Raw genomic sequence first — 25,765 nt, forward strand, 5'->3', positions numbered from 1 at the left:
ACAATGCACTGTGTACAATTACAGCATTCTATAAATAAGTAAAATACTATCAATAAAATCAATTTATTTCTATGGAAAAGTTGAGATAAGACTAAGCAAGGATGATACAAACAGGATTGCATAGAATTTGTAATCAGATTCAATAGTTACATTCTAAAACCCGTAGAATACAAATAGAAAACTATGTCCTGTTTTTTGTAAAATTTTTAAGCCTCCATCAAAGCCAGTTGTCTATTGTACAGGAAGGGGCCATTAGCTTCAGCTGGTTGTAATGCAACTGGCTGGGATTTTTTTGAAACTTGTTTTCCTCAGAAGGTTCCAATAATATTATGGTTGCCTCATTAGGTCTGTCAAGTAATTTCTTGTGCCATTATTTGATCACACATTCAAAGAGATAAAAAATAATACATCTGCAATCCTGTTATAGAATGTTATTAGAATGAAAAAAATTCCAGAGATGATTTATCTGTTAAAACCTATGGAATGCCTCCTTAGGGAAAAGATAAATATTTTGAAAAAAAATGCATTCTATGGAACCGTCTAGTGAACCGGTATTTTGGAACATGAGAACATAAAGGTTATAACACAACAAAGCCCAACAGCTATATGCTGTTAGTATTATTAGAAGTCTACTTTCTTATTGGCATGAACATATTTGCCTCCACCAAATAAATATTGAAAACTGTCCTTTCGTGAATTATACTGGGTTTGTGTGTGAGGTGTGTTTTTTTTAGTAGTGTTAGCAAAAAAATCCATTTTATTATGGTATTACCATCCTTTTGTATCTCTTGTTCTAGCCTGCTCATATCCAGTGATACCACTGATGCAGAGCGGTTCACTTGTGTGATATTTTCTGCTTCTGTTATGGGGTCATCTTTATGTCGTGGTTTAGCCCCAGTCGGCAGCCAAGCCCCACCCAGCCGCTCGCTCACACCCCCCGCCCCCCGTGGGATGGGGGAGAGAATCTGAAGAGCAAAGTAAGAAAACTCATGGGTTGAGATAAGAATAGTTTAATAATTTAAATAAAATAAAATAAAATAATAACTATAATAGTTTTAAAAATTGTAGTGAAAAGGAAAACAATTAGAGAGAAAGAGAGGAACAAAACCCAAGGAAAAAAACAGGTGATGCAATCCCTCACCACCTGCCAACCGATGCCCAGCCAGTCCCTGAGCAGTAATCACTGCTCCCCAGCCAGCTCCCCCCAGTTTCTATACTGAGCATGACGCCCTATGGTATGGAATAGCCCTTGGGCCAGCTTGGCTGTGCCCCCTCCCAGCTTCTTGTGCACCCGGCAGAGCATGGGAAGCTGAAAAGTCCTTGACTGGTGTAAGCACTGCTCAGCAACAACTGAAACATCCCTGTGTTACCAACATTATTCTCATCCTATATCCAAAACACAGCACTATACCAGTGACTAGAAAGAAAATTAACTCTATCCCGGCCGAAACCAGGACACTTTAAGACTTCCACCTCCAATACTTTTAAAAGCTTCTTAAAAGTTCTTGGTTCTACATTATCTATCTATCTTGCGTAGCAACTGCAGACATGCGTTATATGGCAAATCCCATTCCAGAGGAGAAAATAGATAAGATGTTGTGAGTCCTGAAGGTATAATAAAGACTTCTCACACAAAGAATAAACAACTCAATGAGCAGCAATAAACTTAATTTGCACATTAGATATGCTTTTCCAAGTTCTGACATTTCAGTTGAAAATAATGCTGAAGCAATGAGGCCTATAATTGAACAGCCAAAACTTCTCCAGAGGGGAAACAAAAACAAATGTTCCCTGCAAACAAGATCATTTTTATACCATGTTGTTACTCAGTGTTTTAATAAACTTCATAAATGCCAAACAAAGTATTTTTTTCATGTTTTAATGTGTTTTTCCCATATTGCTCCATTAGGATGTATGTATGTGATATGTGAAATGGTATATAACTTTAATGAAGTCAGAGCTGCCTAAACCCTAAACTTCTTGGTTTATTCATTGCTAGCTGTGCTGTAACATCGTCTCAGATTACACGTTGCACTGCATCAATGCTAATTGCTCTTTCATAATAGGAGTATGAAGAAGATTTTTGCCAGCTGCAGCAGGTCAGGGAGGAGGTCATGCCTGCAGGCTACAGTAACCATTCTAAGTCATTGAAAACAAGAATATTAAGAAAAAAGAGAGAGTTACAAATTACATTTAATAATGTGCTCTTCTTGTAACTACAGACATTATTATTGTTAGCTGCTTTGCAAAACTGATTAATATGCTTACTATAATCTCAGAAGTTCGACTTTTTAACTTGTTCTCCTCATTTAAAATCAACAAATACGAATACATTTATAAGAAAACATCTGTATTGAAAAGATCGTGCTGGAGCAAAGAGAAAAACAGCATACTAAGTTTGCCTCAGTTTTTCTTTTTTTTTTTTTTTCTGTCAGTGATCAAAGATCAGAGCATAGTCATTTCATATGCTGCTCACAGGAATATCTATACAAACAATACCTCTTTTCATGTCCTCCAGCTCTGGGCTAGTCCACCTGAGCTATACGTTTGTACAAATTCTTTTTACTGATGGAGCTAGGCCATCCATCAGCACAGCAAAAACTTGAAGCAAAGGACTGCTTTGGACATAATGTACTTTAATGTATTCCACAATGTATTTAACTGTGTTTCAAAGAAGGGGAAAAATACTGCAGGGAAGACACCCCCCTGCAGAGCATCACTGGACTGGGACCAGAGCCAGGGTGTGCGGTTACATGAGAAGCTCAGCCCCAGCGCAGACAAAGCTGCAGCTTTGGAGGGAAGGAGAATTACAGCAGATGTGACCATTTGATATGATGCATCTCCTAGGCCATAATATGATTTTCTGGATGTTTAAACTGATAATCACAGGATGGCTGTTAGGGAAGTTATTTATACACCTCCAGCTAAAGCATCACAACATCTACAAATAAAACTCCTGGCCTCACCAAAGTGGTCTGAAAAGCTGAAGTAGGTGTTGAAGTTGCCAGTGTTTTCAGTGGGAGGACGTAGACCCCCATCCAAAAGCAACACAGACTGCTCAATAAATTGCCTAGACCAACAGGAGAAACTAAGCAGAGCCACGTGCCCAAACACTGGCTGTGCCTGCTGCAGCTTTGGCTGACAGCAAGAACTGTCACCCAAGTGGGATCTTGCACAAAAGGTCCTTCTCTGTGAGTACACACATTGCTGGGCAAGCAGCACGCTGCTCAAAGCAACAGCGACCCAGGGGCTGTCCATCTTTTGCGCTAATGGTTGGAGTCTCATGGTTACAGTGCTCATCCAGAGTACAGGAGACCTGGGGTCAAGTCCTTCCCAGGCAAGGGTTGTGAACACTGCATCTCCCACTTCTCTCAGCCATAACGTTGTACAGGTCCACTCCAGCCAGAGAAGACTTGCGAGCAAAGAAAGCAGCAGCCCGGGGAAAACTCAGTCCTCCCCTAGTGAGGGCACGCAGTGAAGACAGAGGGGGGGAAAGGACAGAAGAAGGAAACCTGGCTTTCCAGTCCTAAAGGTTATTTCTGGTTTATATGCAAGTGCTACAAAATGTGACTGGTAGACAATTCCCTGCACTTAGTGCCTTAATCAAAAACAAGGGGAAAAAAGGGAAAAATAGAAGAAGAAAGCATGAGTTGCATTGGAGCTGGAAGTGTTATGCAGTCAGGCCAGTCCTTGCTGACATCCATGCAAAGTTTGGGAAATATCACGCATAACTAGGTAGTTGCACTATGGCACATCTCATCAGATCCCATCAGTCATTTCCTCTTTGTGGCCACAGGGTTTGGCTTCTTATAATGATCCTGATGGGACAAGTTCATAGTGATGACTCTCAAAGAGGCAAGCCACTTTATTTTTAAGGAGAGAATTAAAATTTTAATCTCATATACATAATGGAGAATAAAATAATGGTAATGTGAGAGGAGGAAGTTCCTCATTCTCCCTTCAGAAAAAGATCTGTTTAATTACATTAACCTGTAGTTAATGGTTGAAATGGTTTAATTAAACCAAAATCTAATGTAAGAAAACATAAGCAAAAAAATCAAATGCTTTCAGACAAAGGAGTGTCATGTGAAATGAGGTGTCTTAGTATTAATATCCAGGAAAATAAATTAGTTTGAAAGCACAGAAGATACCCTAACGGATCCTTTGTTTTATTATTAATGCAGCAGTTAGACTGGGGGAGGGCTGTGGAAGATGGTCATTTTAATATTCAGAATGAAAAGTCCTGTGAAGGGCCAAAGAAGAGTTTTTGCTTGGCTCTGACTTGTTTTGGAGTTATTTACCAAGTCGGGCACAGCAGCTGGGATGCAGAGAAGGAGTGGGTGGCTCCAGGATCTGCAGGAATGCAACATATGCAACGTATATCTGCCCCATGCTGAAGAAAATAAGCCCACCTGATTTTCAGCTTACTTCATAACATCTTATTTCTTTTTGGCACCCCGGTTTTAAAGTCTCTTCTGGAGTCTCAGATGTGATATAAATTGTAAATGAGCTGAATAAAGTCACAGGGCACACCGAACCTCCACACCGCCTCGGTGTCGTTTCAAACTGGCTGCCCAATGCCTGTAACAGCACAGCCCATACCTGCGATGTCTAAATGGTACTACACTGCAAATATCATTATTAAAGTTACTACCTGTTTCTGTGGAAATCTTGGGAGAGCTCCCTGATAAACAAATTGATCATCGGAGTGGGGCAGTCATGAGGTTTTCTTTGCTGCAGGCAGTGGAGAGCTCAGTTTCAGCTTTAAGCTGCAAGTAAAAACCTGTCAATACTAGCACTGATTGGCACAGACATGGGCATCCCAATGAAAAAAAGCACATACTTTCTAATATTCATAAACCACAAAAGAAGATACTAAAGTACCTTTCACAATCAGGTTCCCTGAATTTCTGGCAACTCCGAACTGATTTGTTGCTATACAAGTGTACACCCCGGCGTCTGATTTGGTGATGTTGTAGAGCCTGAGACTGCCATCCTCTAGGAAGATGACCCTGGGGAAAACAATAAACAAACAAAAAAGAAGAAAAAAGACTTCTGTTACAGGGACTGTAATAGAAATGCAATGTTACTTTTAATATTTAAATGCTTCCATTATACTTTTTTTCTTCTACAGCAAGCTGAATATGTATCAAACAATTTTCACTTCTGCTTATTATTGATTTCTATATTAGGAATGTTATATTGACATACTGGAGTTGACCATTAACTTATCTAGCTGGCTTTCTTGCAGCAAAATTTGGAGTCTCAAGAGAAAGAAGGAAGACCTAACTTGTTACCTAACTGTGCTATATTTTACCATGGGGGGCTTTTTTTTTCACATCCCAATGCTCCTATGCCATACTAATGTTGTGTCTGAGCCCAGCTGCCAGTGCAATTTTGTCAGGATTATTAAAAGATATTAGCAGACGAGCTGAGATGCTGAAATGCCGTCTCACAAGCCAAGGAGCCAAATCAAATACATCGCTGTCTCATAGGGCCCTCAAATCACCTTATTAGTGACTATGTTGTTTACACCAGTTTGCAGAGAATTGGGTAAATTGCATTTAATAGTAATTTCAGGACCACTGCTGGGTTTTATAGGTGAAATTAATTTCTAAGCTTGTTCATATGCTTCTTCATGTCAATGAGATACTTTAGGATGTAAGTCAGTACAGAGTTTGGCATATGTTTTCCTTAGGTAAGCTTTCGCTGCATGCCTGGCACCTTTTTGTTTTCACATACAAAGACAGCACTTCAGGGTTTTTGGATTTTCTTCACACATATACAGAACACATACCTATCAAAGGTAGAGAATTTCAAAACGAAAACTGAGTTAGGTAAGTGATGAACTCTTGGACAGAAAATAATATTATCCTGTAATGTTTTGTTAATTTTGTGTCAGTTCTTCAAACCACCTATTGCATCTGGTAGATGTTGAAACTCTTGATCAATTTTTTTCTGCGTTTAGAAGAAGGCAATGGACTGAAAGACATGAAGTTCCTGGAAGTTTCATGAAAATGGGGTCAGGGTGTCTATGTACAGCCCCTCTTGCCAGTAAGACCACTGCATGAGCACACTCCTTAGTAAGCATCCGAGAATCTGCACCCAAGTGGGGAAGAGCTGCACTTGAATGCCACACTATCTTACACCTGACAAAATCCAGCTGTAAGTCACAAATCCACAGGAAACCAGGCTTCATTCAGTCCAGCGTTCACAGAAGCACTGCATTATTTTTTTATATTCCTCTTTTAATTGACATTTAAATCTAATACAAGAATTCTTTTATAAAAAGAAAATATCTAATTCATGCATCACAGCCTGGGTATTTAATATTTATTACTAACAACATAAGATTGGATGATGTAATGAATTATTAAAGGAAATGAACAATAACAAGAGCAGAAGTTGAAGCTGGCAGTAATATTATAGCAATTAAACACACAAAAACCATCATAGAGTCTTGCTACATTCCACTCTGGTATTTATACTGTTGTAGCTATATGGGTAACACACATTAGACCTTGTTCTGCTTCCCGTTACACGCTCCCAGCCTCTCAGCTGATGAAGAGAAGCGCTAGACTTGGATTTCTGGCGGTCTTCCCGCTTACATCCCCCCGGTTTCATGTCTCCCTCTCTTGTCTGACCTTACCCTGCTGAAAGATCTGCTCTTGAGCAGGGATCTGTTTAGGAATGAGAAAAGCTGAGATGTCCCCACGGTGCTGGGCACTCTCTCACTGGGGTGTGGAACTGAGAGGGGAAGGGATTTAGGATTGAGTGGAAAATCTTTGTTACCTTGGCAATAATCGCCAGGTACTGCAGCAGTTTTTTGCATGCAATTTGTAGTACAATGCGAAAATAAGTTTGGGTTTAATAATCCATCATATATCCATATTAAACTGGAGAGGAGCAAAATAAGAAGCAACAAAGTATGTTCTTCAATATGTATCAACTAAATGACATTTTCAGATAAGGAAGGACGAATAAGCAAGGAAGAACGGAGCCTTTCTGCTGGCATCACGACACTGTGCATCAAAACGAGAGACTACGGGTGCCTCTCCCTCTCAGTATGGGGACACACCTGACGACAGTATTTCAAAGGTAGGTTTAAATATGAAGGAACATTTGCAAGTATTTCACTTCTGCCTCTGTAATAGTCTTTGCATTAACGATGCATTTCTTCACATCAGTTTGCACCAGCCACAAGAAAACACCCTCATTAGAAACTGCTGGTGATAAAAAAGTTGATTCAATTGACTGGTTAGCTAACATGGTGGCTTCATCAAACAGTATTGAAAGATATTCAAGTGTGAATCAGCAAATGTTCATAAATTGTATACCTGAATAATAAGTTATAACAAGTCACCATAGTGTCTTTCTCACCGTCAAATATTGATACCCTGTTATTTTTACTGCAGTTGCACCTAAAAGCTCTAGGTACAAATTGGAATCCAGAAGTGGGCATGAGGCAAAAAAAAAGACAATCGCAGTCCCCAAAATCTTCCAATGTGGGTAAATACACAGGAAAAAATCTGTAAAAATACAGAATAGTAAAGGGGAGAATCTTTGAATGCACAGGCTCTCTATGGATTTCTGGCTAGAGCTTTTTCACTGAAGTTTAGTCACGCCTAGCTCAGATATTTTTCCCTGTATTCTTCATTAGGAATTGAGACTACAATAACTCCCAGCTTCCTGGTTTATCCACTAAGAGGGGTTTGTACCCACTCAAGAGCTGACAAGGTAACATTGGATCTGAAGAAATACTGTTCTGAAACAACATTTCAGCAACTGGGCAGGCTGAGGATGGAATGGCTTTTTGAATGGATCAAAACAGGGCTTAGAAAGAGAAACCATGAGCTAATAAAAGCTTCAGAGTTGTTTGAAACAGAGGTCATGCTACCTAAAGACAATTAGGGAGCTAGCAGTAAATAAGGTACTCAGGCAGAATTTATGTAAAAGCACAAAGGACTCCAGCATAATTAGTTAGTGGGGAAGGGAATTAAAGAAAAAAAAAAAGTGAGTGATTTCCAGCTGTACTGAGATCTGCGTCAGGACAGGGATGAGAAAGCAGAGAACAGCAGAAAATCAAGATGATGCAGAGAACAGCAGAAAATCAAGATGATGCATTTCAAATGCAAGAAAAAAAAGCAATGTGAAATACTGACCCAGTTGCCGTGAACAGCAAAGTTGCCATAAACTTCCTCAGAGCCACGATTTTACACCGTGGGTGGGTTCAGAGGGGCTGCACTTTACCCTTTTCCATTTGTCTTTCAAATAATGGAACTGTGATTCTGAAGGCAATGGGAATATTTCTTTTAATGAGCTTCAGATCAAGCTCTAACAAACAATTTAAAAAGAAGCTGTGAAACGCATGTCTCACCTGCTGAAAGGCTTGCTGAAAACCGCTACTTTTCACAACATTTTAGACTGTGTGAAGGCTATAGATAATAATTCTTAGCATTTGCATCAGAAGACAAGGTAATTCCAAGTACTGCGACAAGACAGAAAAGTTTAACTTGTCCAATATAATGCAAGTAGAATATTTTGTCTGCCAGGAAAACTGGACTTCTCTCAATAAGTAAATGAGTGCCTGTCGAGGGACAAAAAGCAAAAGATCTGAAGCAGATCTGATAAATGCATCCCTGCGAAAGAAGGAGGAAAAGGAAGAATGAAATGAGCTACTCGGGACACAGCTGTTCATAAAGCCCTGTTGCAGCAGGAGATTGCTTAAGCGTAAGCCCAACTTTAAACTCGCATCTCTGACTTACAAAATGCTTAAACACTTATCAGACTTGTGCTGATGCCTGCGTTCCTGCCTGAATTACACAGGTGCTACCTCTGTGTAAATAGCTTAATTAAGCAAAATTGCTACAAGGAAAAGAAGAAATGAAAATCCAGTTATATAAATCCATACAAAGTTCCTGCATACAAGGGATAATTAGAAATACCCAGAAATATCATTCCATATGTAACAAGCCTGGGAACTTACTCTGCAAAAAGGTGGAGATCTTGGATGCAGTTCACTTCATGTGGATCATAGGAACATAAGACAGCTCTTAAAGCCCAGTTCAGAGACATAGCTAGCCAATTTGCCATCTGCAGGATGCCCATGGCAGAGGGCGAGGGCAGGGTAAGGATGCAGCAGCAGGTACCACGGTCCCTTCCTAGCACGGAGTGACCTGTAACCCAGGGTCTGGATCTAGAGGTAGCGCTTTTCTAAATAGGATGAAATCTCTCTTCAGGAATGAATCCAAAGCCCTTTGAGCATCTGCACGCCTTTAGTCCCACAGCAGTTTGTGAGAAGTTTTTCCCCAGTTTATTTAAGCATAGTGTAAGCAATGTCCTTTAGTTTGTTTTTAATCTACTCATTCCATTGGATTGATCCACGTCCTTGTCCTCTCTGAGTGACTCCATTAGTGTACAAGATACGCATTATAGACAGAAAGGGAAAACAAACGGCGCACCCCAGATCTGCTGGAGTCAAAACTGCGTAATGTTCAAAAAGAAGAGTTTGCAGTGTTTCTGCAGAAGACATGAGACTGGGAAGAAGTAAGAGCTCATTAAAATTGTCACACATACCTTTTAAGTAAAGAACTTGAGAAATCAAGCAGGGATGCTAGGTACAGCTTTTAATTAACCAGGCCAAACAAACCATCTCCGAAAGTGTTGTCTCATGTGAACAAAAGATTGTTGATGGCTATTTGCTTTGATCTTAAGAGCATGAAAGAATAATATGTATTTAACAAGGCTGACAGAAAAATAAAATATGAGAAAAGAGGTGTCAACTCATTGGATTTTAAAGTGCAGCAGAGGTAATTTTTGTGCACTGCTGTATTGTTCAGCCAATCTGTTTTAGAGAGAGGTGTGATTTTAATTTATGGATGTGAATTGCATTAATTCAATACAGCAAATGTCTTTGAAATCCCCACCAAAATCGGATGAGCTGCAATGATATAAAACTGGGGGTGAATCAAGCCTACTTCTGCAGATTTCAGCACTGCTAGTAGGGTAGCTATCTCTTCAAGGGCATGAAATTATTCCTTTGAAAATAAAGTAACCCTGATACTTAATGTAAAGATTCACTCTTCTCCTGTCTGCCTCTAACATCAAGTGTCTGACACCTCATAAGGTTATTGAAGTCATCATCATAGCACTGTGCAGATAAAAAGGGAGTATGCTGGATCTGATGAAATCAGAGGCAAAGTAATTTTTATTATCTGAGAAATCCTATTTGAAACCATGTCTTCTCAGTCTCACTTTACTGCTCAAGAGCAAAAACACTCTTACTTTCATAGGCTATGTAAAGATATGTTGTTTATAAATTTCTTCAGATATGCTAGCAGACATTGAGACAATAACTGACTTTTCTAATTTTACAAGATTGAGAAGCATGAGAGAGGCCAAATTAAAAAGTACAAGGGGAAGTAAGGGAGGGGCAGAAACATGAGCACAGCTCTCAAGTGACTCAGAAGTACTAGCGATTTATGCAGATGTAACTGTGAGTAAAGTTTGACTGTGTGAATGAATTGTACCTGCTGATGACAGCTCTGGTATTTTTGAAAAGGTCCCACTGAGTCCCATCTGAGTTCTGACTGTCTGTATTATATGTTAATGATCTTTGTACCTGTTTATCCTATTCTGAGCGTAATTTGTATGCTAATAGCATTGCCATTTAATAAACTATGCTTAAAAAAGATTTTCCTTGTCTGCATGCTGATATAAATGAGCTTCAGAGTTGACTGACAATTAACTGGAAATAAAATAAACCCCATTAAACTCTGTGTTAACTATTTGGATCAAAACAAAATTATACAATCTAGCTGAATAGTCTTATTAAAATATTTCAGAAAAGAATACTATTAGCAATGATAGAAGGTGACACTATAACACTGTTCCTTGCTATTTCCTAAAATTCCCCTCTGTTCCTAAAAAGAAACGTTATTTTATACATAGAATCTCTGCAATTTGGGACCACAAATATTTATTTTATGTAAATATATACAGACATCTGAACTGAGTTATACTCCATCATAAAGCTTCCAGACAAAATACAGCATTTTCAGGAGATAGTACTCCCTTTAACATAAAATAGCACAAGTTGTTTTGCCCTGTCTTTAACATACTCAAGTATTAAATGTGAGGCAGATGTTCTTACGTGATGACCAAAGAAAAAAGTGACAAAACCACCATGTCTGTAGACTTGTGTCTAAATCTACTGTAGTAACACGTCTCAAAACTTGCAGCCGGGGAATGCTGGGCAACAGCACCTCTATGTGCATGGGAAAGAAAGACGTGCCAACCAAACGACTAGTTTAGGGATGAAACAAAACAAACAAGCAACCCCCCAAAGTGTTGCTCGCCATGTTTTAATCCGTTCAGCTTTCTAAATCCTTGTGATAGTTTTAAGGTGCTTGTGAGCCTGTTCATCCCCAGTCTGCTGCACGAAACAAACAGGCACATTTTTGGTCTTCTCCCACATAGAGAACTTGGTCCCATGTCATATTTACAAGATATGGCCCATTTATGGCTCTTCGCTTCCCTGTGTCTGTCTTTGTCCTATTTCAAATATGCATCTAAACAGTGGATGCCATGGGAGGAGAGATGTGCTATAATTCTGGACTGAGACAAGAGCCATACCTTAGCATGTCCAGGCAAAAAGAAAGATTTCTTGGTTATTAGTCTACCTTGTGCACAGGATGTAATGAAACATCATATTTTTGTAGCCATACATTGATTAGTCTGAACATTCATAGCAGAAAAATATATAGTGATCAAATAGTACACTGAGAAGGAAAGGATCAGGAACCAGACTTTGCAAAATCCTGTGGTGAGAATCCAGGTAGAAAATGAACTGAATTGCCAAAGAAAAAGGTTGCCATTTTTTCTGTTTGCCAACAAGTTCTGCTGTTTTTATGAAATCTTTACGACTCTGGTACATCAGAGAAAAGTTCTTTCAGCACAGGATGGTATGCCCACACTACTACTATTCAATCTAATCCTACCATTAATCATGATTTTCATGATTCAGACATTATTAGGAGTTCAGACACAGCCATTCATACAACCAAATTCACTCCAGATGTAAAACAAAGCCCTTAATATGGGACTTAAGTAGAATTTAAACAGTACATAAGGCCCTGAATTACCCTCTGCGTGGGAGTTTAATTCACTTACAGGAATCTTCTTCCCTATCTACTTGTCACAACGTATTTAAAAAATAAAAGTATAATAAAAACTGCTGTTAACTTTAAAGTATTCTGTATATACAACAAGGAACTGACACCAGGTACACAGTGTGGTACTGGCTTGCTTTCAGAAACCCTGGAGAGCATGTTCATGTGCACACACACATACAGTATTGGAGATGCTTTTGCAGTAGGTATGTTATAATATTGGACTGATTAATTTTTAACAATCAAATCAGGAAAGGGATTTTGGAGTGAATAGTTCAAAATTCCTAACTCAAGTAAATAATTTCTAGGACAGAAAAAAACAAAGGACCAAAATCCCTATTTTCTTCCACTGAGGAGTTGGTTGGACTACCTGTTGGCTTGAAGGAAAACCTGGGGCAATCCTCACTAGGCTATAGAATTTATGTTTAATTTGAGTGATAATGGTAGGGACTGCATGTGGTTCACTGAAGCCTTAGACCCACATCCTCGCTCAAAACAATACAAAGCATAGAAATTTTATGTCCTTTTGTTCTGTGAGTAGTATTTTACTACTTGTGTGTGCCCTTTAAGCGGACTCCTCCTTTCACTGGAAATTTGAAAAGATTTTTAGTTCTCATAGAAAAGAAGTAATGAAATAGCAGTATTTCTTTGTCATAAAATCCCACGGCTAAACCACATTCTCAAGGTGCTGTTTCTATGCTTTCACTCGCATAACCCTTCACAATCAAAATGATCCCAGAAACTCCTCCCTAGAAGACTCTCTGTTCATCATGCCTACAGCATGACTGGCAAGAGTCCGTGTGCCTGTCATGTTAATCAGTATCTTATTGCTCCTTTATACATCACCTCCCCAACATATCCTGATCTGTTACCTCTAATGTTACTCTTAGGTTGAAAACTTTTGGGATCAGGAACTATCTTTTCTTTGGTGTTTGTGCAGCATGTTTTTCATCCAATACTACTATTTTTGTATGCTACGGCAATAGAATAGTGCCAGAATAGTGCAATGGTAATGATGTGCATGGCAGTACAACTTGGACTGGAAGAGAAGCACAGAAGGTTGCATTCTCTCATTATTTTTTGTGCAAACTCCTAATTAGGAACCTTGATTCAAAGCCTGCTGAAGTCAATGGAAAAACTCCAATGAGATTAGCTGGCTTTGGATCAAAACCTGAACATCAATCAGAGTATGTGCATGAAGCAGGGATAGAACATGAACTGAAAGGGAGAGAGGGCACAACACTGACATTCACTGGGGTTTAGTTTATTGCAACTCCATATGACATGAAGGAGTGACAGATTGCTTGGGACATCTCAGCATGTAGGACAGCCCCTCAGAAAAGCTCACCTTAAGACGGTTCCCAGGAGTTGAGTAGGAACAACTTAAAATTGTATTAGAGAGATGTCATACAGAAGGGAAATTGTAATAAATCCAGCATCACACAGGTTGTCATTCTTTCTTATGTGTGAGAACATATGGTTCATTTGCTTACTTGATGCTCACGCTATCTGATGTGCTAAACACTATTGCATTAAGTAGTCAGTAATACATGATGAAATTAGGTTTATTGGCTTGTTCCATTATGAAACTCTCTAAGGAGAGAGAAAAGAAAGGAAAAGCCCTTTTCCTATGTCTTCCACGGCACTGATATCCTCTGTCTGCTGCCTGCCAGCATTTCATTGGGTCAAGAAGCAATGGGGGTCCCCTTCTGCCTTCTCATTACTCTGCAGTGGATTGACTTCAAATGGAAAGATAACAGAGAAAGAAGAAAGGGGAAAAACAAAGCAAAATAAGATTAAGAAGAAAAATAAAATATTGTCTTTTTCTTCCCCTCATCTGTGCTCTTTCCCCTTATATCTCCCTCCTCATCTTTCACTCATATGTTTTCCACTCCCCTGCCTTCGCTCTCAGCTTGGGGAGAAGACAGGAATAACTAGAAATGTGGAGAACACAAAGAAGGAAAGACTGAAGGTACTTCAGGTAAGTCTGAGGCATTTTCTGGCATCCCTTTGGTTGTAAAACTTTTCTTATGCCAATATCATTAGTTTTGCTGGATGATCAGACATTTCTGCTCATGTGTACTCACTCTTCAGTGAGTACTGCCATGTTTTATGTTCCTCCTAGATTCAATGACATTATTCAGAACGAAACATGGACAAATGCTTGTACACTTATGCCTACAACCAACACTGAAACCAGAAAAATACTACTGCTGTTAGCAAATAAATATTCAAGAAATATATTATAGCTGCCTCTACTAGTCTTTTACAATACCCTCGTCTCTGCTACCTTTCATACAGAAACCGAGACCATTGTAATCTGAGCATAAGGTATTTTTAGCTAAAACATAGAATACTCCTTGCAGCTCTCAACATTCCCTTGGGAAAGGTGTAATGATGGGTTTTGTCTGGTTAGCACCGAATATGTAGCAGTAGCATGGCCTGAAAGATGAAGAACAAAGCAATTCTATACAGCATTCTCAGGTTTTGTAGGAGTTTTCATGTCTTAATACATAAATTCAGGCCAAGCACTGAAAGCAGGCAGGTAAATCCATGCCTTTGATTTCTGTCAATTTATTTGTTAGCAAGGAATGGAACCGAAGTGATTAATCAAATTTAGTAGATGTGGAATCAATTCCATTGGTTCCCTAAGCAAAATTAGAATTTCATCAAGAGATAAGCTTAATTTGTATTCATGTTGACTTACAGCGATGGTGTCTAAGATATCTGGAATTGCTCTGATTGCTGATGCCCACACTTCAAGTGCTCTACTTAAAAACTAAAATAGGAAATGAACTTCTTTACAAGCACACAGGCACTGATAAGATAGAAGGGTTAAGGCATATCATCAAAGCTATGCAAAGCTTCTTGTGGTAGAAAAGCAAGAGGATAAAAATGGAGATAGACTTAATCCAGGCTTCAAAAACCAGACTTAAAAAATAAAATAATAGTAATATTAATATCCCATTGCTATTCACCTAGCCACATTGCTGTAGAAAGCTGAGAATAAAATGGTAAGTGCTGGAATAACATAGAAAATATGTTCTATATGAAACTTGTTACCAGCATACAAATGTCTATACTACCTTTATCTGCAAACAGCAGGTGCATAAAGCTGGGTGGTTTGTGGCACTAGGCAGCATGACAAGCAAAGCTTCTCTTTGCCTGTTCTACTCATTGGGTCTGACTTCAATATAGGTAGGATTTTTTTCAGACACTGTGGATAGGTTTCATTCCCACAGTTTTACTCACCTAAAAGTTAGGCATCTCATTTGAGATGGAGGTGCCTGCCAAGAAAAAGTAAATAACTACCTCGGACTGCATATTGACTTCAGCTAAATAAAAGTTAAGTGACGTCAATCTCCTCCTCTGTTAGTAGAGTAGTGCAAATTTTGGAATTTTCAATCCATTTTGTCTTGATTCCTCCCCAAGCAGATTTTTTTTTTTTTTTAAAGATAATGGATATTCTGGAAGGTTTCAGTACAAGCTAAACAAACAGTGTTGACATTCTGGTAATTGAAATGTTTCATTGAAGTTTGTTGAACTGCCCTGACACATTTCTTCTCAAATTGGTTCAAGCTGAAATGCTATTTCACAGTACAATATGATTTGTACGTTGTATTTGATCAGTGGATTGAGGACTTTTACCAATTAATTGCCTTTAGGTTTTTTAACTCCCTATTTCTCTAAATCCAATAGCAGTCACAAGACGACAGATTTCTTTTCGCAAATAACAAAAAAGTTTAAAATATGTTAAATGTGCTAAAATGTTCATGGTTTGGAATCTGACTTTGAACTGTGGAGCGGCAGAAGAAAGGCAGAAGCAGGTGGTGGCTGTGAGTGCTCGGAAGGCTGCAGGAGAACGGTTCTGCGCAGGAGGCTGGTAGAGCAATTCAGATGCAGCACACAACCGCGAGCGGATCTGACCCTTTAGTTAATGAAACCTGCTGGGTCCTTGTGTTTCACAAGGGAGCAGGAGAATCCCATTGAGCTTGAGGCTCCAAGGGGCAGCTGTAAGACCTCAGCAATTACCAGATAATTCCCCCCCCCCCCCCCCCCGCCATGGTGTTAGAAGTCTCCAGTCACAACATCTGCTCAGTTTTCTTTGCATAAGGTTGTTGAAAGACAGCTTTTCATTTTGGTGCTCAATCATTCCCCCATGTTTCCTTTGAGAAATGGCAATAACTTGAGTGCAAAACACCAAAAACAAGTGTAGCATGGGAGAGAGAATTTACCATGTAGAGCAGCTTTATTTATGGCAGAGAATCAATTAGCATCCTTCACAGAGATGGGACTGAACTGTGTCTTGCAAGTAAGTCTAGGAGCCAACAAGTATTGAGCATATTTTATTGACCCCTAAACACGCTTCTTGTCCAGTCCCCAGAAAAGGATTTAAATTATGAATATTTGCTTATTACTGATTATTAATGCATGGAAAGTGCTGTATATGACTAATGCATTCTTTCAGCCTACCTCATTTTTCCTTTTTCCCTTAGCTATCCTCATTTAAATTCTGAGCGGAGTGAATCACATATGTTTATATGCATTCACTACAGTGTTTGGGGATCCTCAACTCATGGTGAGGGAATAGCACCTCTCTCTGGTAAAGCAAAAGGGGTTCCAATTCCCGTTTATTAAAATGCTTCAATCAAAAAGAATTTTTATAAAAGAAGTTTTCCATCAGAGTCCTGATCCTGAATCCACTGAAGGTGATAACAAGACATACATTTGTGATGAGATCTGTGTCTAGACTTGCACATTTGCTTTATTTAATATACGAATTGTTCCCTTCTACTCTTTCTTTTCCACTTTTTCTCAGTGCACACATGAAATGATAGAAGTGAGAAGCGAGATAAAGAAACTCCCATGGCACTTACTGAGAATATATGACATACATGAAAATAGCTCACACTTGTGTCAAACTCCACAGGGTGGGAGTTCAGAGCATGAAACTTGTTATTTTTCTTTGTTGCATTTCATTTCTACATTGAGCTAAAATCCACAGCACATGCCAGGAAAAAGTCGTGCATTCAGCAAAGGCCAAACAAAATCTTTTCAAACAGTTACCCATTGGACAAGTGGTATTGCCCCCAAAAGCCCATTTCTCAAGACTTTGATACAAAGGAGGAGGTTAATTGCCCAAAAGAAAACCTGAAGCTGTACTGCTAGATGATCCAGAGAAGCTGATCAGGGGATCACGTGAAGAGAGAGCACGTAAAACCAGCTAGGATTAGCCAACTGTGGAATTTCTTTTTGATTCCTGCAGCTGATAACCTTGAATTCCCTCTCTAAGGTGGCCAGCAGCATGAACAAAAGATAAATCCCTGAGTAGGGGGTGAGCCATATGAATGAGGGTGGAATTTAGCTACTTCTGAAAATTTTGAAGTAGAATACTCAATGCAGAGGGGACGTTAAGACTAGGAACAGTAAGCAGACCTGGTACAGGTATGTTCATGCTTTGTTTTACCATCTAGTGTAAAAATTTATTGATCTGGGATTTTTTTGAAGGACTTGTGTGTATGCTTCAAATGCAATAAAGTATTCTACATAAATCAGAGCATACAAGCTGTTGAAGATCTGGGCAGTGATGTGTTTGAGCTGCAGAGGAGATGGGAGAGACAAGTGGGGCTGGAGGAAACTGTGCCCTGAAAAGGGGGCTGAGGACCTTCACTGCTGGACCATGGCAAGAGATTCAGAAGATTATGCTTCAGACTCAGGAAATGTTAAGATATTTTTCAAAAAGCAGGGGCCCAAATACTGCAGCATGGTAAACTTAAAAAGGCTAGATAAAAAACCCTCAGAGGAAACCAAATAAAAAATTTTCATGGTGTTTTTATTAATATGGGTAGTCTATTAATTAGCTCTTCCTAGTTAAGCACACTTCTCTTTACATACTTACAAACTAACATTAATATAACGCAGTGTTATCTTGTCATATTAAGAACTCAGATCATAAGGGACAGCAGTGACCATGCATGCATGACTATCAGGAGTAAACTATTGTCAGGAGTGAAAGAAAGAAGGCGAAAAAGAAAGAATATCCTTTCCCCTTAGGGTGGAATAGGTCTAGTTGCACTATTTCTATAACAAAAGATTGAATTTGTCTAAATCATTGTGAAGAACCTATGTGATCTGACTTATTTAGCAATGTGTCCATCATAGTTTTGCTGTCAGAACCATAAGGGATTGGTATTTCCTTTTTTTCAGCATTTGTAACCCAACCAGATATTAAAAAAAAAAAAGCTAGTAAAGAAGTCCAGAGATATTATAAATGCTGCACAATAAAATGGGAGCAGAAATAAGGAAAGCTTTAGTTAAAATAGCTAATCTATGTATGATTAAACACTGACATGTAACATACAGAGAGAAAGGCAGAGCAGATTCCTTCTCTTTTTTTATGAGCAAAGATAGATACGATTTTAGTACTTTAATTAGCTGTGTACTTTAGTTACAGCCATACAAATCCTTATTTCATTTTCTGTTTTCTGTCACAAAGATCTCTGGAAAAAATACTGTATAGGTGAGTTATTTTTTCTTCTTTAAAACCATGGCATTAGCTATTTTGTCATTTAGTAATGAAAAAGCCTCATAAATTCTACTTTGCACCTGTGGACACACTGGTAATAATGTTTTGCACATAGAGAGTTTAAACACTCTCTCCCTTTGCCTCAGCGTAAATCCTGCTTCTTTTGTTTACTCCTGTTAAGCAGCAGCAGGCCTTCTGGGATGCTCAAAAATTACAGCGTGCTTATAATTATTGTTAGTAAATTAATACAGAAGCACAAGTAAATACTGTATGCAGTGTGTAAATATTTTTAATAAGCAAATCAGATGGGGAATACCAGGGTACTAGAACCTCAAGATCTAGGCTTAATTCAACTATTTAAATCACAAGTTTTAAACAGTGCTCTCCTTGCTCCTGTTCTCAGAAATGTCAGAAAATCCAGATATTACCTGTGGCAAACTGTATACTGAGCATGTTTTCTACATACTGTAGGGGTAGGCTGCGTCTAATAGGAATGAACAGGCATTTTTGTTGAATAGACTGTACAATCAAGTAAAGATTTGACTGAATACTAGTTAGAAGAATATTTTTCAACATGAGCTGAGCAGTTAAACAGAAAATAAAACTGCCATTAGTGAAAGGGGGGAAACAATCATTGGAAAGTTCTCTACGCCCCGTGGCATGGATTGCTTACCCAAATATTTCTGTTTTATTGCGAGTACCTATGTGAAATACTTATTCTCAGATTTACACTTTCACATGTACTTCTTTGATTTACTTTTATCGTTATTGTACATTACTGCAGCATGGGATAAGGAAATATTTCTTTGTGTCACAGTTTTGGATAATGTTGTTTTAATGAATTCTAATTATTTTAAGTCTTATGTGACCCAAACTAACCTCCTTGAGCAACTGGTCCTGTGTGCAAAATCTGGTGTTCAATTTCCAGAGCTTTATGAATTACTGAGTCTGTTTTCAGACTTTGAAAATGTGATAATGTGATAAAACAGTGTTGCTGTTATATTTGTGAACTGAAAGAGATGCTGAGGAAGATTACAGTTCTTGGACACTGTTGCCCATTTCATCCATCTGTTTACATTTGTATATGGAAATAGCATCACGGTTGTATATTGTGTATACTATTCACAACTTACTCAAGCCAGTAAGTCGCTTTTGATTTTAATGCTTTACCATTTAATTGACATCCGCGTGTAATAATGTAGATGGTTTGTGGCAACTTACAAATAAGCTATTAGCCATCACAGACGAAACATCAGTAGAGCCCTGCCAAAGACCATGCAACCCCATGCTAGCTGGTGAAGGAGTGTACCAGTATGCTGGTCCAGTGGCTAAATCCTGCCTAAATAGAAGAGACAGAGAATATGGAGGCTGATTTAGCTATGGGTTATTGTACAACCTGTACAGCTGCGAAGCAATTATGCCACAGCCTGGGGGTATATTCCGCTTCCCTGAAGCCTCCACTGATGTCTCCTATATGAAGCTGATTCACTCAGGCTTTGCATGCGGTAAACAGTCAGCTCTGATAGCATTGCAGTGAATCAACTGCTGATGAACGCAAACGTATGTATCGTACAATTACCCATGTGTATTCAGTTTGGCTTTGTTCTCAATCAGCTTTATATCTGCAGAACTGTATGGCCACTGCTAAAGACAAATAGGCCTCTGGCATCAAAGTTTTCCATCAATGAGCTGTCAAAAGCAATACTAAGTCAGCTGTGTTTCGGTGATGTTTAAATGATATTAAAACAGACAACACCCAACAATCCAGCAACTGGTTTATGACAGTACCTTTTGTTCTGGCGCAGAACCTCTGAGCCCTTTCTCCAGTTAATAACTGCTCTGGGAGAAGCACTCGGTTTACAACCAATTGTAACTTCACCTCCAACTTGAACAACAGACATTTTTTTCACAGGATTTTTGGAAAAATCAGGTGCTGCAGCTAAAAATAAAGTAAGAAGAAGAGCAGAACAGTATGCAGCTGACAAGTTACTAAATGAACTTGCTAAATTCTTCTCTTCGAGTTACATAGTAGGTGAATCCAGTAATTGCTTTCCTTCGAGGTTTCTGCAAAAGTATATATATCAAACATGAAAAATGTATTTAAGTACCAAAGAATGGAATTCATTGCATCTTATTTATGCTGTTTCTAAACTGTCTACCTAGAAACTGTCTGCTCTGACAATCTTTCCTTAGGGTTACCTGCAGATTGGGAGAATGGGTCTATCTGTGATGAAGAATGATGCTCCTGAGCAGAGTGATGTCAGCAGGATAAACATCACGCTCCTGACCATAGAATGATATAATGGGTTGGAAGGGACCTTAAAGACCACCTAGCTCCAACCCCCCTGCCATGGGCAGGGACACCTTCCATGAGACCGGGTTCCTCAAAGCCCCATCCAACCTGGCCTTGAACACTTCCAGGGATGGGGCATCCACAGCTTCTCTGGGCAACCTGGTCCAGAGCCTCACCACCCTCACAGTGAAGAATTTCTTCCTTATATCTAACCTAAATCTACCCTCTTTCAGTTTGAAGCCATTACCCCTTGTCCTATCACTACATGCCCCTGTAAAAAGTCCCTCTCCAGCTTTCCTGTAGGCCCCTTCAGGTACTGGAAGGCTGCTGTAAGGTCTCCCCAGAGCCTTCTCTTCTCCGGGCTGAACAACCCCAACTCTCTCAGCCTGTCTTCATAGGAGAGGTGCTCCAGCCCTCTGATCATCTTTGTGGCCCTCCTCTGGACTTGCTCCAACAGGTCCATGTCCTTCTTATGTTGGGGGCTCCAGAGCTGAATAGGGTCTCAATGAGAGCAGGGTAGACAGGGAGAACCACCTCCCTTGACCTGCTGGTCATGCTTCTTTTGATGCAGCCCAGGATATGGTTGGCTTTCTGGGCTGCAAGTGCACATTGCTGGGTCATGTTGAACTTATCAACCGACAGCCCCAGGTCCTTCTCCTCAGGGCTGCTCTCAATCCATTCTCCTCCCAGCCTGTATTTGTGCTTGGGATTACCCCAACCTACATGCCCAGCCACATGTATTCGTCTGCAGAGTTTAGAGTGTTCAATTACAAACACAGTTTTTCTATGGCTTTCTGTTCATAAACCAATGCTGTTTTCTGAAAATGTGTTTGTCTAGTAACTTATGTGAATATTCACTCTTGGAGAAGGAGAAAGACACGAGACCTGTACAATAGTTAGGTGCTCTTAAAGTCTGTGTTTTATTGGTTTCACTAGTGTTTAGCTGTTGAACAAACTTTATATTTGGATATCTAGAACAGAATACTTTTTATAATATATGGATAAATTCAATTTTATGTGCAACTCTGGTAATCGTTAATGAAATTATTTGCTATATGTTATTTGTTTTTATATACATGCTTGCTATATGCTCTTGGTTTATTTAAAACTATTTTTCCCACTTTCTGAAATTTTTCCCACTTGCTTTTATAAACTGCAGAATAACTATTAATAACTCATAATACTAAGTGAGAAACAGCATTCATTAAAATTGCATGTATGTGATAAAAAGACCACACATGGGATTAGAATTTCCCTCCAAACTTGTCACAAAATAAAAAGAAATTCACAAATGGGTGATGAAGAGCAAGCAGCAAAGAAATATCAACATACTTGAACTGCCGGGTAGAATTTAATCTACTCATTTCTTAATTTCAATTTTTTAAATGAGTGTCCTGTTATACTCAGGACCCGCTCATTTTAGTGGCATTTACTCACCTATCACCCGCAACTCAGCACTGGCATAAATAGTATCATACTTGTTTTCTGCCACACACTGATAGAGGCCAGAGTCTGACATATTCAGCATAGGTATGATGAGAGTTCCATTTTCTATTTGAATTCTTTCCTGATAAAAGAAAAACAATCAAAAGACATTGACAGAGCCAATGAGTGTACAATCCCAACGATTTTTGGTATCACACTGATGCACCTGATCATAATTCAGAAGCAGAAATGTTATTTTCTTGGAAGCAATGTGAGTGAATACATCAGAAATATGATGTATTCCTCAGCTATATGACGGTGGTTACGTTTTCAGACCTCTTAGCTCTTCAAAGTTTTCAAGAACTCCAGGCACGCGTTGCAGAGTCATTGCCTTGGGCAGGTTTGCCCAGATGTTCCAGCTGTGGCATGTGTTTCTCTGCATTGCTGAACTGTGAATCTGTGGGTATGCTTCACCATGAAGCAGACGCAGAAGCAGCTACCGCGGGGCAGGTACGACTGCTCCGCACCGGGAGCCTGGAGCATCCTCCCTGCGGCTCCCGAGAAGCAGCACCTGCAGCCCTGTCTGGGGGCACAGCGAAGCACGGCCTACCCGCCTCACCCGAGCAGATGAATCTAATGATGACAACCTAAGACGATCAGAAGAGCTCCACAGGAGACAGAGGTGCTCAAATAATGGAAAAATTTCAAATGCCATCAGATCACAACTCACAGAAAAATGATCCACTGAAAAAGCTCTACTGAAAGCCAACACTTTTAAATTCCTATTGGAAAGCCACAGGCAGCTGTTCAGATCAGAGGGAGAGCACACTCCTCATGGCTTGAATTTCTATATGCACTAAGTTTCTTTGGTGCAATTCTGCTGAAAGAGAGGAAACTGCACAGCAGGTAAATTTGGACCAGAGCTTGGGTTTTGGTGTATTAAAAGGAGTTTTATTTGCTCTATTTTGCCAAATAGAAAAAAGCCTGTTTCATGCTGCAAGCATAACTTAAAGCTAAATATTTTGTGATTTTACAATTACTAGCCTCTGGAGACAATAATAGCTCCTCTGCAAAGTGTAACACTGAAGGAGAAGAGAATATGTTCCCCAAAACAGATCAGTGTGGAAGAAACCCACAACAGGGAATATAAATTCCACCACCAAACGCAAGTCTGAAACAACAGATATTACTATTATTATTATGCTGCTCCTTTCGTCTGCTCTGCTGCCTCTGAAGCAGTAATGGGAGCATACATTGCTAGAGTATACATCACAGTCTTTGCTGAACAGCTACAAGCATCTAAAATGTATTTGTGAGCAGCTGAACATACATAACCTAACTTGCCGAGTTGCCACAGGTAAGCCAGTTGCGCAGCCTGTTGGGGGATTTCTCTTGCGGTGCTTGCAGAGGGGAGAGTGCCACCTATTGAGCCATGGAGCTCTAGTTTCCAATACTCTGACTTTTCCTTGGAGGTCTCCCAACCAAGATCTGACCCAGACCAACCTTGTTTAGCTTGGAAATTTGATGAGAGCACAGCCTGTGGTTGTATGGCTACTGTATTGCAAACTAATTAACAACATTACATTATCTGCTGTTAATTTTTTTTGAGGCTCTCACTACAGATATCTTTTACATACTTAGTTCTACCTTCAGGCTCTTTGCTATCCTCTCCATGCATTCTATTTTTACAAACAGCCTTTGAATATAAAACCCCCTTCTGAAGCAACACTCGTGTTTCATACACATGCAGAATTCTCCACCTTTCTCTGCTGGCTCTTTTGAGCTGTGCAGACAAAGAAAAGAATAAAGCACCCCATGTACACAAGCAGGAATAATGCAGGGATGACCAACTAGGTGGTCAGGGAGGAAGGTTTGACAAAGAGCAGACAATATCCTCAGAATCAGCCCCAAGGTGGAAAGCATTTGAAAGGTATTCTTCCTGTGATATTTCCAACAGGCAGGGTGCTGTGACAGACTGAATATTTTATTACACCTCCCTTGTACTTTCACCTCCAAACTATCCATTTTGTCCATTGAGCAATAACATTTAGCATTTTGTTGCCTAAAGTATTCCATTTATATACACTGTAAGTACTGTGAAAATCTTGCTTGAAAATGTGTCTGTAGAGTGTTTTATCATTTTTTTATTCAAACTAGGCAATTGAAGAGTGACAGATTCTAAGTATCACTGTCTTCAAAGAGAGAAACTAGCTAATCTTGCTTAGGAAAAGGTGACAATGAGTAGAACAATCAGGTTCAGAAAAATTGCAATCCAAGTAAATTCTGGCTAGCCTTCTCAGATGCTAGTTGGGCTCTGTTTAGGACTAATACAGCAGAAAGTCATATGGAAGATTGGACCTCCCTCCAATTGCTTCAAATAAGTACTATTAAGCCAAACAAGTGCTGGTTCTGCAACCCAGCAGGTGCTAATTTGCCCCATATGTTTTGGAAATGATTCTGTATCTGTTCTTGCTAGACAGAAATTAATCACTGTATTATTTTTTTCCAACCAAGTAAGAATGCAATACAGATGAGCCATGCCACTTTATGCCCGACAGATGCTGAATAAATGCTTAATAAAAAGGAAAACTTGGCCTCAGCAGAATGCAAATGCAGCAGAGAGTCTCTTGCCACAGAAGTCATTCTCCACGAGGTCGCCAACAACTGAAGATTGGAAGATGGATATGCCAAAGCTTGGCCACCACAGAAGTATAATTATACTGCCTGGAAAGAGACAAAACTGGGTTCTCAAAGACCTGTCTACATAAGTATCCGATCAGGTTTCTTAGATGTTTGAGCTCCAATTGATTTCCCCTCTCCTCCTGCACTCTTACCACTTCACTACTTTCCACTTGGTCCTTCTTTTTCCTTTAAGTGAGTTTCACTTATTCACTTTTTCCTTATAACTTCATATGGTTTTCTTTAGTCTATTACTCCTCTACATAGTGCCAGAAAAGTATTAACCTCAATAGTAGCTCATTTTCATAGCTGACTGATTAATTCAGTTAAAGGATTAACATAGCAGAGGAATGGCCATACTGCATGAGACCAAACATCCATCCAGCCTACCGATTAAGAACAGAAACAGAAAAGTGCAAGTTAATAGGCTGATCAATTTGCAATGCCAGCTCTGAAACGCTCTTCCACAAACAGTCAGCTGGCATCCTACTAGTTTCCCAAATTACAGATTATGTCTACAAATGTGTTTAGTGTTTCTGGACAGACCCTTCTTTCCCTAACTGTAATTATTATTTTTAAACCCATCCATACCTACTGCCGTATCTTGTAACAATTAGATGCTCAGTAAGATAAATCATATGAGGAAATTGGTGTATCTAAGTATATATATAC

General features: G+C 39.4%; 1 protein-coding gene across 5 annotated transcripts in view; it reads right to left on the bottom strand.

Annotated features, from left to right (window-relative positions):
* The window catches only part of LOC142415435 (contactin-6-like), a 92,410-nt gene that overhangs the window by 26,793 nt on the left and 39,852 nt on the right, over nucleotides 1-25,765 (bottom strand). For 4 of the 5 annotated variants that reach the window (XM_075513767.1, XM_075513768.1, XM_075513769.1 and 1 more), the window contains 3 exons: nucleotides 22,427-22,556; nucleotides 20,485-20,635; nucleotides 4,885-5,012 (listed from right to left, as the gene is read on the bottom strand). In XM_075513767.1, the coding sequence (XP_075369882.1) occupies nucleotides 4,885-5,012; nucleotides 20,485-20,635; nucleotides 22,427-22,556 (409 nt within the window). The remainder of the gene's footprint in view (nucleotides 1-4,884; nucleotides 5,013-20,484; nucleotides 20,636-22,426; nucleotides 22,557-25,765) is intronic. The other variant, XM_075513771.1, reaches the window with a different exon arrangement.

The sequence above is a fragment of the Mycteria americana genome, chromosome 11 (assembly GCF_035582795.1).
Source record: "Mycteria americana isolate JAX WOST 10 ecotype Jacksonville Zoo and Gardens chromosome 11, USCA_MyAme_1.0, whole genome shotgun sequence".
In the NCBI taxonomy this organism is placed as follows: domain Eukaryota; kingdom Metazoa; phylum Chordata; class Aves; order Ciconiiformes; family Ciconiidae; genus Mycteria; species Mycteria americana.